The sequence below is a fragment of the Neolamprologus multifasciatus genome, chromosome 15 (assembly GCF_963576455.1).
Source record: "Neolamprologus multifasciatus chromosome 15, fNeoMul1.2, whole genome shotgun sequence".
Classification (NCBI taxonomy): Eukaryota; Metazoa; Chordata; class Actinopteri; order Cichliformes; family Cichlidae; genus Neolamprologus; species Neolamprologus multifasciatus.
The window spans coordinates 21,555,248-21,572,544 of NC_140453.1; the positions used below are offsets into that span (position 1 = coordinate 21,555,248).

The following is a 17,297-nucleotide window of genomic DNA, read 5'->3' on the forward strand; positions in this document are numbered from 1 at the left end:
TACAAGTGCAGGATTACACAACATATCATACATCAAACATTATTGCTGGTGGGTTCAGGACTGGGCATGAATACAACTGAAAAATGAAAAGCTATATCTGTATCAGGAACAATACACAAAATCTTTTACTCTACAGTTATTACTGTGTTCAATCCAAACAAAAAAATAATCTCAAACGATTTTTTTTTTTTTTTAAATTAAAACTGCACATTTTTCTACTGGAAGTTTGCCTAAAAATGAAAAACCAACAAAGAAAAAACACCACTGGCTTGGTGTCCAACGTTGTCTATGCAGATGGTTTGTGCCAGCACTGCTTTGACTTTAGGAACTACTTTTGTTTTTAGCACGGACTGGTCAGATGTCATTTTAAAAACCATTTGATGTCCATACTCACATAAGATGGTCTTAATGGTACCACATGCACTTACTTTGTGTATTATGTATTGTAAGGCGAAAACTTGAGCCAAAAACCAAAACAAGAACAGCTACAGAGCAGAATTTGGCACAACTGAAGTTTTATTTTGATTGGCTTGTTTTAGTAATCGTTTGAAAATAAAATTCTTTAAGATTTATTTTGTCTTATGTGACAAATGCATTACTGCAGCCACTGTTTGTGTTTGGCAGTATAGAAAGACAAGGACTCCAAGTTAATTCAACTTGATTTTAAATAAAATATAAAATAATATGGAAGGCATGTGTGTATTATCCAAGAAAATCATTTGAATGAACCCTTCACTGATGCAGTGAATCAAATAATATTTTTCTGTGCTAGTAGTGTTTTATTAAGCCTAAATAAAAGAACGGGGGGAGGCGAGATAGAAAAGATCTATTATAAAACATATGCAAATTTAATCTGACATTTAGAAAATACATATATCAATCATGATTAAAATTCAGATCAACAACATACAGACAAAAACATGACATCTTTAGAAAATCCAATGAATAAATTATCTGAAAAACACGCTGCTTCATCACAATAACTGAAATTTCCTCCTACTATGAAGCAGTCTTCCACAATGATCTGCAACACTGGCCACAATGGTTTGATAGCGTGAGAGAAGCACCAATTCCTATTATTAACCATGTCCCTTTGCAACATCTTGGTTTTTTAAAGCAAACCTCTTTATTAGCATATCGGATCTGCAGCTGTAATTGAATTACAATTACAAGAATGGACAAAAAACACCATTGATCACAAGAGACGCTGACTGTTATTAACTTAATCAGATGGTAATCGGCTACACAGCCGGGTCTCAGGAGAGGCTGCCTGTCTTATCATCACAGTCCAGCTCTCCTGCTCTCTCACATTTACTCATACACAATAGAAGAGGCTGGAGAGAGTGACTGCAGGACTGATTAGCAATGAAGAATGCCTCTATAAGTGTTTATTCCCTCTGACCCTCAAGAGCATTGGAATAATGGCAGTGTCTCCTTAGCCTCCTAGCACTAGTCTTCTCTACACATCCATAAAAATGGATGTAAATATGAGCTTTAGGAGCCTAAAATGCAAACTTTTAAAATAAAGCTTAATTTGAGTCAATTTCTGGATCACATCTTATTTTTATAGTCCAGATAAATATACACACACCCCTCCTACCAGCACATCACCCCTGTTCTTCAGGAACTTCACTGGCTCCCTGTGAAATTCTGGATAATATAAAAACTTCTTCTGCTCACCTTGAAGGCCATTCATAACCTCGCACCTCCTTATCTTTCTGACTTGTTAAGCTCTACCTTTTCTGCCCGCTCACTTCAATATTCTTCTATCCAGCTTCCTGTGCCTTCCTTCTGCCTCACCACCATGGGAAGCAGAGCTTTTAGCTGCTCTGCTGCCAGGCTGTGGAACTCTCAACCCCCAGATATATCCTTTCCCATAGTTTCAAATCTGCATATTCACTGTGAACCCACTGTTTGTTAATTTTATCTTGTGCTTTTGTTTTATTGTTCTTCATTTAGTCATTTTTCCATTATGTGTTTTATCCTATTGTAAAGTGTCCTTGGGTGTCTTGAAAGGTGCTTTATAAATAAAATTTATTACTAGTATTATTATTATGACATAAATATGAACATACACTCAGCTTCTTGTTAACACTAACCAGCCAATCACATCTCAACAACTCAATGCATTTTAGCATCAACAACGAGCTGAAGTTCAATCCAAGCATCACAGGGACCACAGGTGATTTAAGTGATGTGGTATGTGGCTGTTGGTGGCTCAGACACGCACATTCAAAATATTCTAAGGAAGAAAAATGTCAAAGAAAAGTAAAACAGAGTGAGGGGATATTGATATTCTTACCTTGAGCAACTCCTTGTTGGCAAAGGCTAGGATTCCCTCAAAGATGACAACATTAGCACCATACACAGTTTTCTGTAAGAGGACAAATTTAAGGACAGGTTCACATTTTTTTCCCCCACTTGAAGCTACACTGTGTTCATGTTGATTGTACTGGTGAACACAATGTTTCTTAGGTTATTAGTTACAAAGGGATAGGGGTCAAAATCCTCCAACCCCACACTGTGTGGACACCTTGAACTAAGTGGTTCATTAACTAAAAATAATTTCAGTGTCATAAGTGAGGATATGAAAATTATTTACAATTAATGAGCTACAACGAGTGTGAAATTAAACATTTATGATACGATACGGATGCGTTTTAATTAAGAAAAAATACACTTGAAGGTCAGAAAAAAGTTTTTTGTTTTTTTTTTTTACCCAAATATATTTTTAAAGTATTCATTCTTCATGCTGGTCATTTAATGTCCTTTTACTTTGAAACACAAAAATAAATCGAATATTTTGTTTATACAGTTAAATTTAAGCTGGATCTAAGACAATTAAAGATGTCTGTAAAATAGTCTTCTTCCACACAAATTTAAAGAATCCATCTTTACTTTTTGTTTTGGTTATCCAATTCAGAGTCAGACGGTGAGAGTCAGGGTACAAACAATAAAATAAAAAGAAATATATGAAGAATCTATGCGATATTTTACATTTCAAGGCACATGAGTTCTGGTTTAATCCAAGTTCAAAAACAAAAACAGCACCACTGTAAGTTGCAAAATTGTCCTCCAAACTATTTGTGATATCACAAAAACCCAAACATCTGGCCACATCTTAGACTGGGACTTAAACAGAGTATAGAAAAGCTTGTCTTCTTCTGGATATGAACATTAAAAAAAAAAGCCTACATCTACTTGATCCTGTCAAATTTTCCTGGTCACATACAGAACTGGGAACAATAAGTTTAAACTTGTGTGTTGTCTGTGTTTTCTCTTGATCTTTGTGAAACTATGACTTGGAATATTTTTTGCACATCAGCTTGCCAGATGCACAAACCTGGACAGCACACTGCTGAAATCTGTGAGATATGCAAATCTGGTCTCCTGCTCTCAGACATGAAACCCTTTGCTTTCAGATAAACATGATTCCTGCATTAACTCAACTTAAACCAAAGAAAACTATGAGACTTAAGCACAGTTATTTTTTCTTTTTAAATTAAAGGAAACACAATATCCTTGGTAAGGTACAATAAATGAGATAAAAGACACTGCCCAAGATAACACAAATCTACTGTATATTATATAAGATGAAAGCATAAAACACATTTACAGATAATTTTTATTTGCCTTCAGACTTTTACAGATGTCAGTTAAACACTGTCACTTGCATGTGTATGCATGACATACAGCCACTGACGCACAAACACAACCTGAACCCATGTTTGCTTTACTGACTTATCTGATGAAACTCACCCAGAACCAGTTTTACTACCAGGTGTTTGAGCGTGTGTTTGAGAAAGAGGTTAATAACCGATTCAATCACAGACAAAATGGTGCAGAGCATGTCACAATCCTATTACCTTTCCACAACCAGCTTCATGCTAAAGTCAATAGGCTGAACACTTTGCTATTGATTTTGAGAAAGAGCGGAGAGAGAGGCAGAGGCAGTGTGCACAGTTTGAGAGAAAGTGAACTTTAAACAAACAGATGAGTGTTTATTGATTTATTCATTTCCTCCTCCTTTACTAAGAGATGATTTAGTGGCTCTTTAAAATACTTAAGTGCCAGTGCTTGAAAGAGAGCGAGAGAGGGAAGGTGACCTAAAGTTTTACCAAAGAAGAAAAACTAAGTTGCTTGCTCTTGTCCATCTGTATAACTGCTTTATAAACACAGCCTGCAGCTTGATCGCCCTCAGCACCCTCGAGGCCTGAGTCTTAATTACATCCACCCCGTTACAAAAGGCCCATAAAATGATCTCAGATCTGAGGCGATTTCCCGTGTGGTGTTGTGGCTTTCAGCCATGAAATTACATTGCAGAGAAATAGACAGTGAGCTACGCCGCCTGATTGATTCTTCACAATGCTTCTGGGAGGAGATGCTGGGCTTAATGTACTGTACCCTAAAATCCTTAATAATTAGCAAATTATCGAGCATCGGAATTTTCACCAGCTTAAATAACTGAAGCATCCCCGGAGGTGTTAGGTGATTTGTAACTGTAATGCTCATTTTTCTCCTCTCAAGTGTTCAGTGCTTTTATTTCAATGAAGACAGACTACACTAAACTAACCGAACTCAAGTGGGTGGAAAACTGCTTCTCTTCTCACTACTTTGACACATTTGGGAATATTCTAATAATACACATTTTTATCAAGTCAATCAGCTTCAGTAGCTAAAATAGCTCACAAGTTAGTTTAAAGCAACAAAGCCACTGAAAACTACTCCTCTATGTGGAGTAAGGCAGGGACTAGTAGGTGGTTTATGGGAGCAGACCAAGTGTTTCTATGTCTTCCCATTGAGAAAGCTCGCTGGTGTCTCATGCTTAGGCATAATTGATGACTCTGTTCTGGTCAGAGTTTGCACCAATCACATGAAAGTCACAAATGAAGTTTTTTTCTTCCTGTCAACATCATGTTTTCACATTAAAGGAAGCATAGGAGGGTTTTTTATGGAAAAACAACAAAGGTTCAGAATTCAATAGACGTTCACTTGCATCTGAGACCTCTGGAAAAATAGTCACTGCAGAATATATTTAGGAGCACATTTGTAAATATCAAACATAACATATTCAGCCTAAACTGTTTTTTAAAAGGCTGAGTGAGGATGTCTTTGACACACACACACACACACAGGCTGCAAAGACACGATGTCCCCAAACAGACAGTAAACCCACACTGGGAGAAAGAGAAGCTGAAAACAGCAGCGCTTTTTATTGTGATTGCCATGAAAACCTTTGCACCTAAAAAGCCAATAAGAGACAGTGGGGGGAAAAACATTAAACTGGACATTGCCTGCTGGCAGTGGGCATCCTAAAAACCGAGAGAGAACAACAACATTAAGAACCACATTAAAAAAAAGTCAGTAACACAGCAGAAACAAGACCAAGAACGGCAGCGCAAAAATGAAAAGAGCTCAAAACTAAGTTAGAAATTGATCTATATGGTGGGCGGGCTTTTGGACTTTGAAGATTAAGTTCAAGGAGATCTAATGTCAAAGACTGTGAATGAAGAAAGGAAGTGGTGCTGAGAACAAAGCAGTGAATGTGAATACTCACTGTCTGTCTCACAGGTAGCTGAGATATCAGGTTCAACATTTATACAGTCCTGCATGTCAAAACAGCTGATCCTTCATCAGTAGAACAGCATCCCTAATCTTTGTGTAAACAAACAAACAGCAGCCTGAAGGACCTTTTAGTTCCTGGGAAAAATGTTCCTGAGACAAGCAGTCCTGGGGGCTTTGGATAGAAGACGTCTGCAGATGCCAAGACCAACCAAGCAAATTTATGGGAAAAACATCTTCTGTTATGCTTTATGAGTGTAATCATCAATTACACTTATCTGTTTCATGAGGACTTTGTGGATGAGATTTGATCACGTGACTAACTGAAATTTGCAAAGTGTTCACAACAAAAAGCAGATTATTCTCAACTGAACCCTCCCCACTTTAAACCAGAGTACAGAGCACAATGTGATGAATTAAAACCCAGAGGTAAACCAACCAAAGCTGTAAAAACTCTGGCAGAAAGTTTGTGTTAAAAATGCAAATGACAGTAAAAATGGTGCTCCGATGGGGGGGAAAGTTTTTTCAATCACGACCCAACACAGTGTTTAAGTTAATCAGAGGGTCTCACCCATTCTTTGCGTCTGGAGTGAGTGGTGAAGTCATAAACTGGCACTTTGATGCTTTTTCCCTTCTTCAGCTTTCTCAGGATGTTGACCAGCAGCTCAAAGTCGAAGGCATCGGGGTGATCGAAGTTGTACTCATTTTTAGCTGCCAGCTCCTGCTCTTCTTTGTTCAACACCTGAATGACAAAGAGATATAAAGAAGAAAGAAAATTCACACACTGCAAACCAACTGATCCCTTTGGTTTCAGGTATTTCAGGTGCCTGAGATGGATTTCACCAGCCAGTTTGCATTATGTGTTTTCTTGGAAAAAACATCTGAGAAATGACAGATATCCAGTCACAGAAGGCTAAGCAGTACAATTTATATTTTCGATCAGCGAGACTCTTTTCAAATCAAAAAGCTCATTACTTACCATGGCTTAAATACAGTATGTGAAATAATAATATGTCTTGACTGCAGCACTAAAGCTGCTAATTAGCTAAAATGCTATTAATCACAGTACTTATTTACACTTCAGTGCTTTCAGCTGCTTTTTGTACCTTGTAGAAAGAGTCCATTGAAAGCAGAACCACCCAGGGGACATCCAGTGCCTCAATTATCTTATTGGCTACTGTAGTTTTCCCAGAGGCACTTCCTCCACACAGACCTGAAAACGATGGAGAGAGAGAATCACAACACTATTACTAATGGATAACGACAATCTGCTCAACTAGTACAGAAACGTTAGTCTGTTATATTGGAAGCAGACAGCAAAGCTTTCACTGGATACTTTTCTTTAAGTCAAAAGTCCAACACGATTATTTTGATAATAATTTTACTTTTCATAATTTCTTCCACCACTTCTCTGAGGTGCATGAAAAGGAATAAATGAAATACTTGGGATTAACAATGACTGCAGCATGAAAGGCACCCAGGAAAACTCATGCAGAAACATTTTATTCAACATCTTGATATCAAGGACAGCAGGTGTAAAAACGCAGGACATCCTTCTAATAAATTAGCACCTCAGTCTATTATATGAATGTCAGTCACAGTTATGCAGTTTTATCTAAAAGGAAAAAAAGCCATGTCATTCATAATTAGGGAGACTTATCTCAGACACTACTGGGTCAGTTTGACTAATGGAAAGATGTGTTTTAAAATATCCTTCAATCCTTGAAGTCCACTGACAGTAACGCTGTGCTGAATAATTAGGAAGTCAGAATTTCACAGTTAAAATTACTTGCTTGATTTCCCACTTAGAAAGCCTCAGCAACCCCGTGTGTCCCACAATCCAAGTTGGCGGCTCTGAACGCAAACAGTAACAAAACTAACACCTTTAGGCTATGTCCACAAATACTAGGGGTGGGGGAAAAAATTGATACTGTGTAGTATCATGATATTTTGTTTGCTAATAATGTATCGATACAGGGACAGCAGAAATTGATATTTTGTTACAAAAAAAGTTTTTGTGGACTGGAACATGCTCCGACTTCAGACTTCCTTTTTCTGAGCAAGAATCCTGACATTCCTTCACTGTCCAAATGTGTTTAACTTTTTTTTTGGCAGCAATAAACATGACAGTTTACTTATTTTAATTTAAGACATGTTTTATTTTAATTAAGTTTAAAACTTTTTTATTTAATGTAAAATATATTTTTGTTTTAATTTACTTTCAAATTCTTCAGTTGCTGAAGGGGCTGCAAAGTTTTCATAAATTGCATAGTTCAGAATAGCTATAATTGTACCAGATGGTTGCGTTCAGTTAAGTTGGACTAGATTGTAATACAAACCGTTCAGTTTGTCAACAATAAAACTGATTGAAATGAGAGAAAGACTGAGTGCGAGACTTTGATATTAGATAAAATGAATATTGATAAAGTTTACCTTTATGTACAGAATCTGAATATTGCAAAATATTTTTAAAAAATTGCAATAATATCGTATAGTGCATTAAGTATTGTGATAATATCGTATCGTGGGATGTATGGTGACTCCCACCTCTAACACATACACGGGTATTTTTGAAAACGCAGATTTTTCTATGCGTTTGCACCTTTCGTCCACACGTAAACGGCGGTTTTGGTCACTGAAAACTGAGATTTTTTAAAAACTCCTGCCAGGGTGGATATTTTCTAAAACTCCGTTTTTGCATTTACATGTGGACGAGAAAAACGGAGAAAACGCAGCGTCAAAGGTGTGCGCCTTTTTTGACGTCGCGCCACGTTATTGTTTCGGTGAAATTAATTTCTACAATACTGTTAATTGTACTCGCTGCAGTGTTTAAATGCTTACATATACACACATAGTTACTGTCCCTCCACACATACAACTCGGTTCTGCTTCTATGCCCCAGCTTTGTTTACTTTTTCCCACCGAGGCTTCTAGACTTCTGATTGGCCAACATTTCTACACAGTTAGGAATATAGCGCCACCTGCTGCTTTGGCATGTTCCTAGCAGCGTTTTCCTTCATTTCTGCCTTTACGTGTGGACGGGATTATTTTTTAAAACGAAAATGGAAAATCTCCGTTTTCAAAAATACCCGTGTACGTGTGGACACAGCCTTAATCTGCACTGCCACTGTTATGTATTTGTGACTCACTAAATAAGCCATATCCTCCTGAGAACCGAGGAAAAACATTTTTCAGTTTAACGTTCTTGGTCCACTACAGACATGACGATTGGCTGGGACTCCGAGCACTGACCGAGCTCTATTCATGAATGTGCCGTGGGGGTGTTTTTAAGAACAAAACGAGTATAAAAACATTTTTATATATTGTTAGTGATACCTGAATGGATCTACCTTGCTAGGAACCAACACAAATCCTGTTTTCTGTGCTTTTTCTGGACAACGCTAACACTGGAGTGAGATCACTCCAGTGTTCCAACATCCAAGTTTGGAGATAAATGGTACGACGTCAGCTAAAGATAATCCTAATCCAGTACTTTTTTTTAAAATTGTTATGGGACAACAGACTGCAATGTACCTGACCTTACAGGTACACTGCTTCTGTTTCCGATTCATTTTCTGTTTTCCTGCCACATAAACAGAGCTTTGGACACGCCGTGCAGATTATGACCCAGGTGATCATGTCTGACAATCATCTCAATCATCTTTTTATCACTGCTTTCAAGTTAAAAATCACCAGACCGATAGATTTTTGTTGCATTAAAAAAAAGCAGAAAATACTATTTTGTTCATCAAACAGCCAAAAACCACAGGAAAATGCACAGATTTCTATTAAGCGACTATATGAAGACTAATCATTCTTATATGTAGTCACCACATCCAAGACAGCATTCTGACCCAGAAAAAAACCATGAGACAACAAATGTTTATGCAATAAGTTTAACTGTACGGTTGGTATTCTCAAGCTCTTTTCAAGCCTAACATATGTTGAATGAACTGATGAGTTTGTTTGACACAGATGTTTACATGCTCCATTATTAAAACTGTTACAGTTCTGTTATACATGTTATCTTTTCTCTGACTGCTCTGATTGCTATCAGCAATTGTAGCAGAATGAAAATGTCCCCTGTCCACATTATACAGTTCTATTCAAATTATCTGTGAAACGACACCAAAACATAAATGCAAAATCAAAATGTATAAAATATCAAGAATTAACCTGACTGCAGCTGCCTTAATAACTGCTGTCACTATGTATTTAATAGCTGATTGCTTTTTTCATTAATCACCGACACATTCAGCTGTCAGATGCCGACAGGCGGTGAGATAAAAGCATAAAATCAATTATCAAAATTGTTGAGTCATTTTTTGTTAACTTGTCCTTTCTGCTTCACATTTAGCCATCATCTGGATGTGAGGTTAAAAAAAATACTGAATGTGATGGCGATGAACAAAAATCATGCAACACGCTTTATGCTTAAGAGTGCAGAAAAATCTGTGAGCGCAAACATATTTTGAGCTGAGAGACAAAAACACACGAAAAAAAGAAAAGAAAAAGAAAACATGAAACCAATGGGACAGATGTCTAAAATAAAAGTCAATCCCTGCCTCACCTCCCTTGACCTCCTCGGTTAAAGACCACAACAGCAATCTTTCAGGAAAACAATCCTGGGAACGGGGCCAGAACACCCTGCTGGCTGGCAGGAGGGAGTGAAAAGCAGGATGAATTTGCTGTTGTGTCTTTGTAGGTGCATGTGTGCGTGTGTGCACGCAGGAACAGAAATAGCCTACAGAGCTGCTTCAACGACATCAACAACTCTTGGTGAAGTGTTGGAATGGGGTTTTTTTTGCCCTGATAAGACTCATCGGGGTCAAAACTGCTGACTAGGAAACCAGTCAAAGAACACTGTGGGGTTGCTTATTTCCCGATTACAGCTCTGAAGACGTTATAGAAATACTAGCTAATCCAAAGTATCACAAGCTCCTGCATAGACAAGAAATTCTCAGCACGTCACCCAGCAGCAAAGGCTAGCCACTGGAAAATCCTGTTAAAACAGATAAAACTGCTTTTTCTATAAGCAATAAACCCAAACTGTAGAGACAGCAGCCACCTTTGATACCTATGAGGCTTTACAATGTTTTTCTGCCATTCACTTTTGCTCCCATCCCTAAATCCATCTGTTCCTGCAACCCCAGCACTTTATATTCTCCATTGTTTCTTGGGACCAGATCAGCACAGTCCCCCTTATCTTACACAGACTGCTCCTTTAAATTGGGGGCCACGGTACAGTCGAGTGTGAAATTGTAACCAGTCATTGCGCGCCATTGACGGTAACAGATTGCCAACTAAAGATAATGTCCACCTCTCCCTCCACCTATCACCAGTCATGCCAGTCTGATGCGTTTAACCACGGTACGCTGGCTCTGCGGCTGTTAAACGTGCACAGGCACACACAGGTTTAGTGTCTCTGTCACGCTCATTTTACTGCTGCTGGGACTTGTCCTGATGCAGATATTTTACTGAGCTGATCAGCAAGATGGCAGCCGGCTGTAAATGTACCCACAATGCACCCAGAGCCTCATGAAAATGTTAGATTTCAGTCTGAGAAAATGCAAATATCTAACTGAAATGATAACTGAAATGTCAGTTCATTTTGGTAAATAATTATTTGTTTTATCAAGTAACAAGACTAAGAACCAGCAGCCATGCAAACAGCTCACTAGGGATGTATTTTGGTGCAGCAGTGTTTAGACTTAAATGCCAACAAGATCTCACATATGCCTCGTTTCCACCAGCAGCGAGTTCTGAGCCAACTTTTCCTCAGTGGCTGTACAAAAAGAAAAGACGCCACATTATCGCGGGTCTGATAACCAAATACTTACACAGCATTACCTAGCACGAGTTAGGCAAATTTTTCTGGGAATAAAACAAAGACTGACCAGAATCTGCTGACTGCATCTGTATAACACTGTTGCAAAAGCTTCTCCCAAATTCCAGTGACATCAGTGGTTTTATTGATGGTGCGCCTGTTACAATTTGTTTTGACAACTAAAACCAGTTTTTTCCTTTTGTTTTGTGTGTGTGTGTGTGGGGGGGGGGGGGGGGGGGCTCTCTACATTCAACAACAGACCCATGGTGGTCAAAAATAATAATATGATTCTGCCCCCCAGGTATAATGTTCATTTTAATGCACTAGCTTCTTAATCCCGGCGCCAAAGCTGTAGCTATAGGAAGCGGACGAAAGTACCTGAGATTTTTGATCTAGAAAAACTCAGATAGCTGTACTAGGGCTGGGTATCGTCACTGATTTCTAGAATCGATTCAATTCCGATTCACAGGGTCCCGAATCGATTCGATCCACGATTAGATTTAATTCGATTCGATTAGATTTAATTTGATTCGATTCACTTTGATTTGAATCTGGGAAATTTTGACAGTCAGAAATATTATAATTCAGATCAATACATTTACATATTTTTGTATCTATAAAAAGGAAGCTGACACACCAAGACTTTATCAAAGGTGTGAGCATCACAGCAGATGCCTTTGTGTCAAAGTAGCTGAGGATAAAACACAGAAAAACATGAAGGTGATTTTCCTGTTCTGGGATTTTATAAAAATTTTCTGCAGTAGATCAAAAACGAAAGAAAACCATTAATCAAAACATGAACATTACCTCTGAAGTTACAGCAGTTTTATTAGAGACACGGCTAAGCGTTTTGCATTTTGCATAATTTTAAAAAGTTTAAATTTGTTCGGTATTGAACGGCAGAAATTAGGTTTTATTTTCGGAAGTATATAAAACGAAAAAAAAAAAAACGTCGGCCGACAGCGCTGTTAACAACGGTAGACTTGTGCATAACAAGCAAGCGAATAATGCAGAAAACAGTACAGAGAGAGAGAGGGAGAGAGAGCGCGCAAGAGAGCGAGCATGCGAGAGAGAGCTGTGCATCGTGGTCGAAGCAAAACAATAAAAGTCAGAGTGAATTCATGACGTTGTTTATGTGAAGCCTAGTTTGGATCTTCTTTTGCTGCTGGTTCGGTCAATATTGTTTGGAGAGAGATAAAACTAACAGCTTTAGAATCAGCGCATAAAGGGCGTGAACACAAAGCGCGGACCCGCCGACAGATCAGAATCAGCGCGCTGTCGGCTTTCAGCCCCGACTGTGAGAAAGGCAACATCTCACTGATTCTGATCCGCGGGTTGCGCTGTGTGTTTAAGTCTTTGTGCAGAATCCATGTTCCTGCTCTCATTTACTGTCTTAGCTGTTTGGTGGTTGTTGAAATTTTGTGAGATTTCACCAGAGATTCTGGCATTTCGGGCAAAATAAATTTATATTAAAAAATCGATTCAGGATTTTAATGAATCGATTTTACGTTATCCAAGCCAGAATCGATTTTAATCGATAAATCGATTATAAAAACCCACCCCTAAGCTGTACTATTGATAGACTCTGTTATTCACTTCCTCCTCATCAGAATGCCAGGAGAATACTTGCCATAATTTTAAACAATTTAAATGAAATAAGATGTTCTCTCACCTATAACGAAGGCTTCTTTGAAGGTTGTCCCAGTGACATTATACCAAGGTGGTCTGCCTGCAGTGTAGATTGTCCTTTTACTAGTCCTCAGCAGAGGAGGCTCTGTCTTAGACTGGCTTGTAGTCCGTTTTCGTGGCGATAGCGAAGGGGTCAAAGGACAGCGGGGGACATGGTTTGAGAGGCCATCCAAGGAATCGTCACCACTTCCACTGGGGTAAAAGAAAGGAAGGTAAGCGAGCAACATTTAGCCCTTTTAACGGGTTTTTAATTAACAGGTAACATTAATAGGAAACTAGGATTCACATGTAAATAAGTATATATCACACAATGTGTCCCTTGAAGGCTACACTGGACCGGTTCCCAGGCTGTGATGGGGCAGGACTTATAAAGAGAGATGACAACCGTTCATATTCATACCTACATCCAATTTAAAGTCACCAATGAATCTAAATATGATCTGATATGGGTGAGATTTACCCCATGGAAAAAACTGGACAGGGGTGGGTCTGTCTCATCATATCACAGCGGCAATGCAGTTATGCAGCTTCAAATAACACCAACAGAAGAGACATGTTTGGGCACCACAGGGCATTGTATTTTGACCACTCCTCTACATTTCAGGTGCGCTGCTTGACTTTCACCAAAAAACAGATTGTTTGCGTATTTTTAGGCAAGCAGAGAAACACTTGTGGGATGTTTCCAAAGTGCCGTGAGATCATTTAAAGTAATTGTTAGACTCATACTAAGGCTAAGTCCTCATGTTTGCCTGCTTTTTGAACAGTTTGTGTTTGCAGTATGCCATCAGAGATGCCTTGTTCGCTCATAGTGGACCCCTGCTGCTGCTCCAATACAGGCATTTTCATTTTTACAACATATCTGCAGGTTTATGACCACCATTGTGTCAAAAGTAGCCTTTTTCTAACCAAAAGTAGCTCAAAGATGTGAAGCTATAAATGGGTATAAAAAGGGAAAAACATTTACCTAAATATATTCAAAATATTTTATTTAACTCTTGGGAACCTGCAGATACACTGTTGTCCTGTAGAGAGAGAAGACAGTCTCTGCTCACTCCGGAGACCCTCTATGAACTCTCCTCTTCACAGGGAAGCATCTGCTGTCGGTGTGGTTGAGGGGGAGGAAGGGGGAACTTGCCGGCCCTCCCCAGGAAATCACACCGCTGCCCTGGACACAGCATGACACTGGGTGGGGAGCCACCATTCACATGAGTAAGGCTGTCATCATTTGGCTGGACTTTATGGTTTACAAGTCACTACAGTTTGAACATGCAGTCAGTTTCTCAGTTCGTATTTAGAACACTAAGAAAGCAAGTGTGAAAGCTTCACCACAAGGTTTCACTTCACTAACCAGTGGATGGCCACCTACTGGCTATGTCCGTGTTTTATTAATAGTCTATGGCTGTAGCTCAATGGCAGAGAAGGTAGGCCATTAAATATTAACTTGTAAGCGTGCAGAAATAGGCAATAGGTTTCTTTTTGCAAAAGCAAAATATTATGCAAATGTAACACTTTTTAGGCTGATTTATGGATTTTTTTTTAAATTTCCTTTTGTTTTTTTCGCTTCTGTGCTTCATGCACATCTTAGTCCCTGTAAAGATACAGACACCTAACGTAGATAACTCGCTGACCTAATTTAAATACAAACTAAATGCAGCTTTGCATTTTATTTACAATCAGTGCAGCCAAGTCAAAGGAACACCTTCACAGTAACCATCAATTTTTTGAATGGTTGATATGCATCAAAGTATGCAAGGATCCAAGGTTTTTCATTGGTGCACTGACATTTCAATGATTCAAAAACTCATGCATTTTTGCGTAGATTTAACACCCAGCTGCACTACAGCTACACAGCCAGGTCACCAAGCTGCCAGACAGACACCTGATCCCCAGCACATCCTCAGTGCTACGTGTTATGAATAAGGGGGCGTTAGCAACAAAGCAACACTAGCTTCCGTTGTGATACATATGGTCAGTGAACATCTCGAAACTGGTAGTAATTAACAAAAACCGACCCTGGTTAACAGTAGCCATTCCTAAAAATAAACATTTAAAATACACAATTTGAAAGTGAATATTTTTTGAGATGTGATGGTTAATACGGCCGAATTTAATAGGCCGCACTGAAAGGCTGCCGGATACTTTTAAATGATGAATAAACGCTTTGTAAATTGAAAACGTTGATAAAATCGTCATTTGTCGCATTAGTCTTGCATACAGAATGAGAGGATCTGTACAGATGCTTATGGAAAGAGACGAGGGCAGAAAGTGTTGATGTAACCACAGATAAAACCTCCATATAATATTTTACGACCGGGCCCAGGTCTCTCTGTCCTCACTTAGGTGTTTTCGGCTAATTCTCCCATGTTCTTTATTAAGCTTTTGTTCTCTGCACCCACGACAAAACACAATGCGTGGGTTACACCGAGTGTGGCAGCTAGCTAGTCCAGCTAGCTGCCAAGAGCCGTTTCCACCGCGGGGCTCGACAACACCCCCGCGTGCCACAGCAGCCATATTTTATTCCTTCCTTTTTTACCTGTCTGACCTCGACATGGATCTATCACCTTCCGTCCCTCCATCTGTCTGCGGCTCATCCGGTTTGCTGTCGCTGCTGGTTGCTGCCATGTCTGCTCAGTCAGCTCAACGCGGCGCGGCGCGGAAACCAAACACTGGGAGCGTCGTGACGTCAGCGGGCGTAAACTAAGATTGTGTTCAAGGTAATAGAAAAAAAACGAAACTTTTTTCCAAAATTATTTTGAGGATAGTATAAAAGAAATACTATCTCCTGGTTTAAATTTAAAAAAAAAAAAAAAAAAAAAACACTAATAATGTATTTAAAGACTTCTAGTTATTAGCTACTTCCTTTAAGGGTTGCCACAGTGGATCATCTCCATCTCACACTATTCTTAGCATCCTCCTCTCATGCCAACTCTCTCAAACTCCTTCTTCATTGCATCCGTGAATCTCCTCTGAGGTTTTCTGTCCGGTGTATTCATTATACCTCCACTGCACATCCCCAAACCATCTGACCCTTGCCTTAACTTTGTCTCCAAACTGCTCATCCTGAACTGTCCCTCTTTCTAATCTTGTCCATTGTGGTTGCTCCCAATGAAAATGTTAGCACCTTCAACTCTGCTCTCTCTCTTTTTGTCAGGCTCCCCATCTCCAAGCCATACATCATAGTAGATTTCACTGCCATCTTGTAAACGCTCCCTTTCTCTCTTGCTACTATCATTCTGTCACAAATAGCCCCTGACACTTGTTTCCACCTGTTCTACCCTGCCTGCACTTTCTTCTTAACCTCTCTTGTGCACTGTCCATTTCTTTACATGGTTGACCCCAGGTGCTTAAACTCATCTACCTCCCCTACTCCTGCTTCTTGAAGCTTTGCTGTTATAGCTGTCTCCATGTCATTTGGAGATGCATTCTATCTTGCTTCTACTCACTTTTCATTCCTCTTCTCTCCAGACCATACCTCTGCCTGCCTGGTCCCTGATCTCACTACAGATCACAATGTCGTCTGCAAACAGTCCACAAAGACTCCTGCCTAACCGCATCTGCCAATTATCGCACACCTCTATACTGTCTTGCTGTCTTCTTTATGATAAAGTTTATGAAACTTTATCATAAAGTTTATGATAAAGTTTCATAAACTTTATCCTCTGTAGTTACAACAGCTCTGCACATCATTCCTGTTCTTGATATAATTAATTTTAAAATAACTTTAGATAATTTTTTGGTTACCTTGTTCTTTTGTCTTAGTTCTAATGGTGAATTTTGTGATTAATTTAATTCGCTGGTTTGCCACTATGACAAAATAATGAATTGATTTGTGCTATTATTACAGTAAATTAAACATGAACTATTTTGTTTAGCTAACAGATTCTATCGTTAATGCTTACATAGTAAATAATCTTTTACGTGGTAAAAATACAGGTTTAGAACAAGAAATAATTGCTTATACAAAGATTTAAATAAATTGTTAAGTTCAAATAAAGTCTTGTCATTGTTTTGCCAAGGACTGTCATTGTAAACTGGCAGTTTAAGGCACGCTTGGAAGTCTTTGTTTTACGCTTGGAAAAAGATGCACACATGCCACTGACTGATTTCAGGTAGTTTAAATTTACTTTAAAAGCATTTTGGGCGAATTTCTGTGTTTAAAACAGAGTTTGAAATCGTCCACACATTCCACATATTACATTAGAGTAATACCAGTTTGCAC

The 17,297-nt window shown here is 38.8% G+C and overlaps 1 protein-coding gene across 2 annotated transcripts in view; it reads right to left on the minus strand.

Annotated features, from left to right (window-relative positions):
* The window catches only part of LOC146502027 (uridine-cytidine kinase-like 1), a 31,352-nt gene extending 15,601 nt beyond the window's left edge, over positions 1-15,751 (minus strand). For both annotated transcript variants that reach the window (XM_085134278.1, XM_085134279.1), the window contains exons 1-5: positions 15,612-15,751; positions 13,062-13,270; positions 6,669-6,775; positions 6,134-6,304; positions 2,303-2,374 (exon numbers count right to left, since the gene is read on the minus strand). In XM_085134278.1, coding sequence (XP_084990404.1) covers positions 2,303-2,374; positions 6,134-6,304; positions 6,669-6,775; positions 13,062-13,270; positions 15,612-15,700 — 648 coding nt within the window. In that variant the 5' untranslated portion in view covers positions 15,701-15,751. The remainder of the gene's footprint in view (positions 1-2,302; positions 2,375-6,133; positions 6,305-6,668; positions 6,776-13,061; positions 13,271-15,611) is intronic.
* Between the last annotated feature and the right edge of the window lie 1,546 nt (positions 15,752-17,297).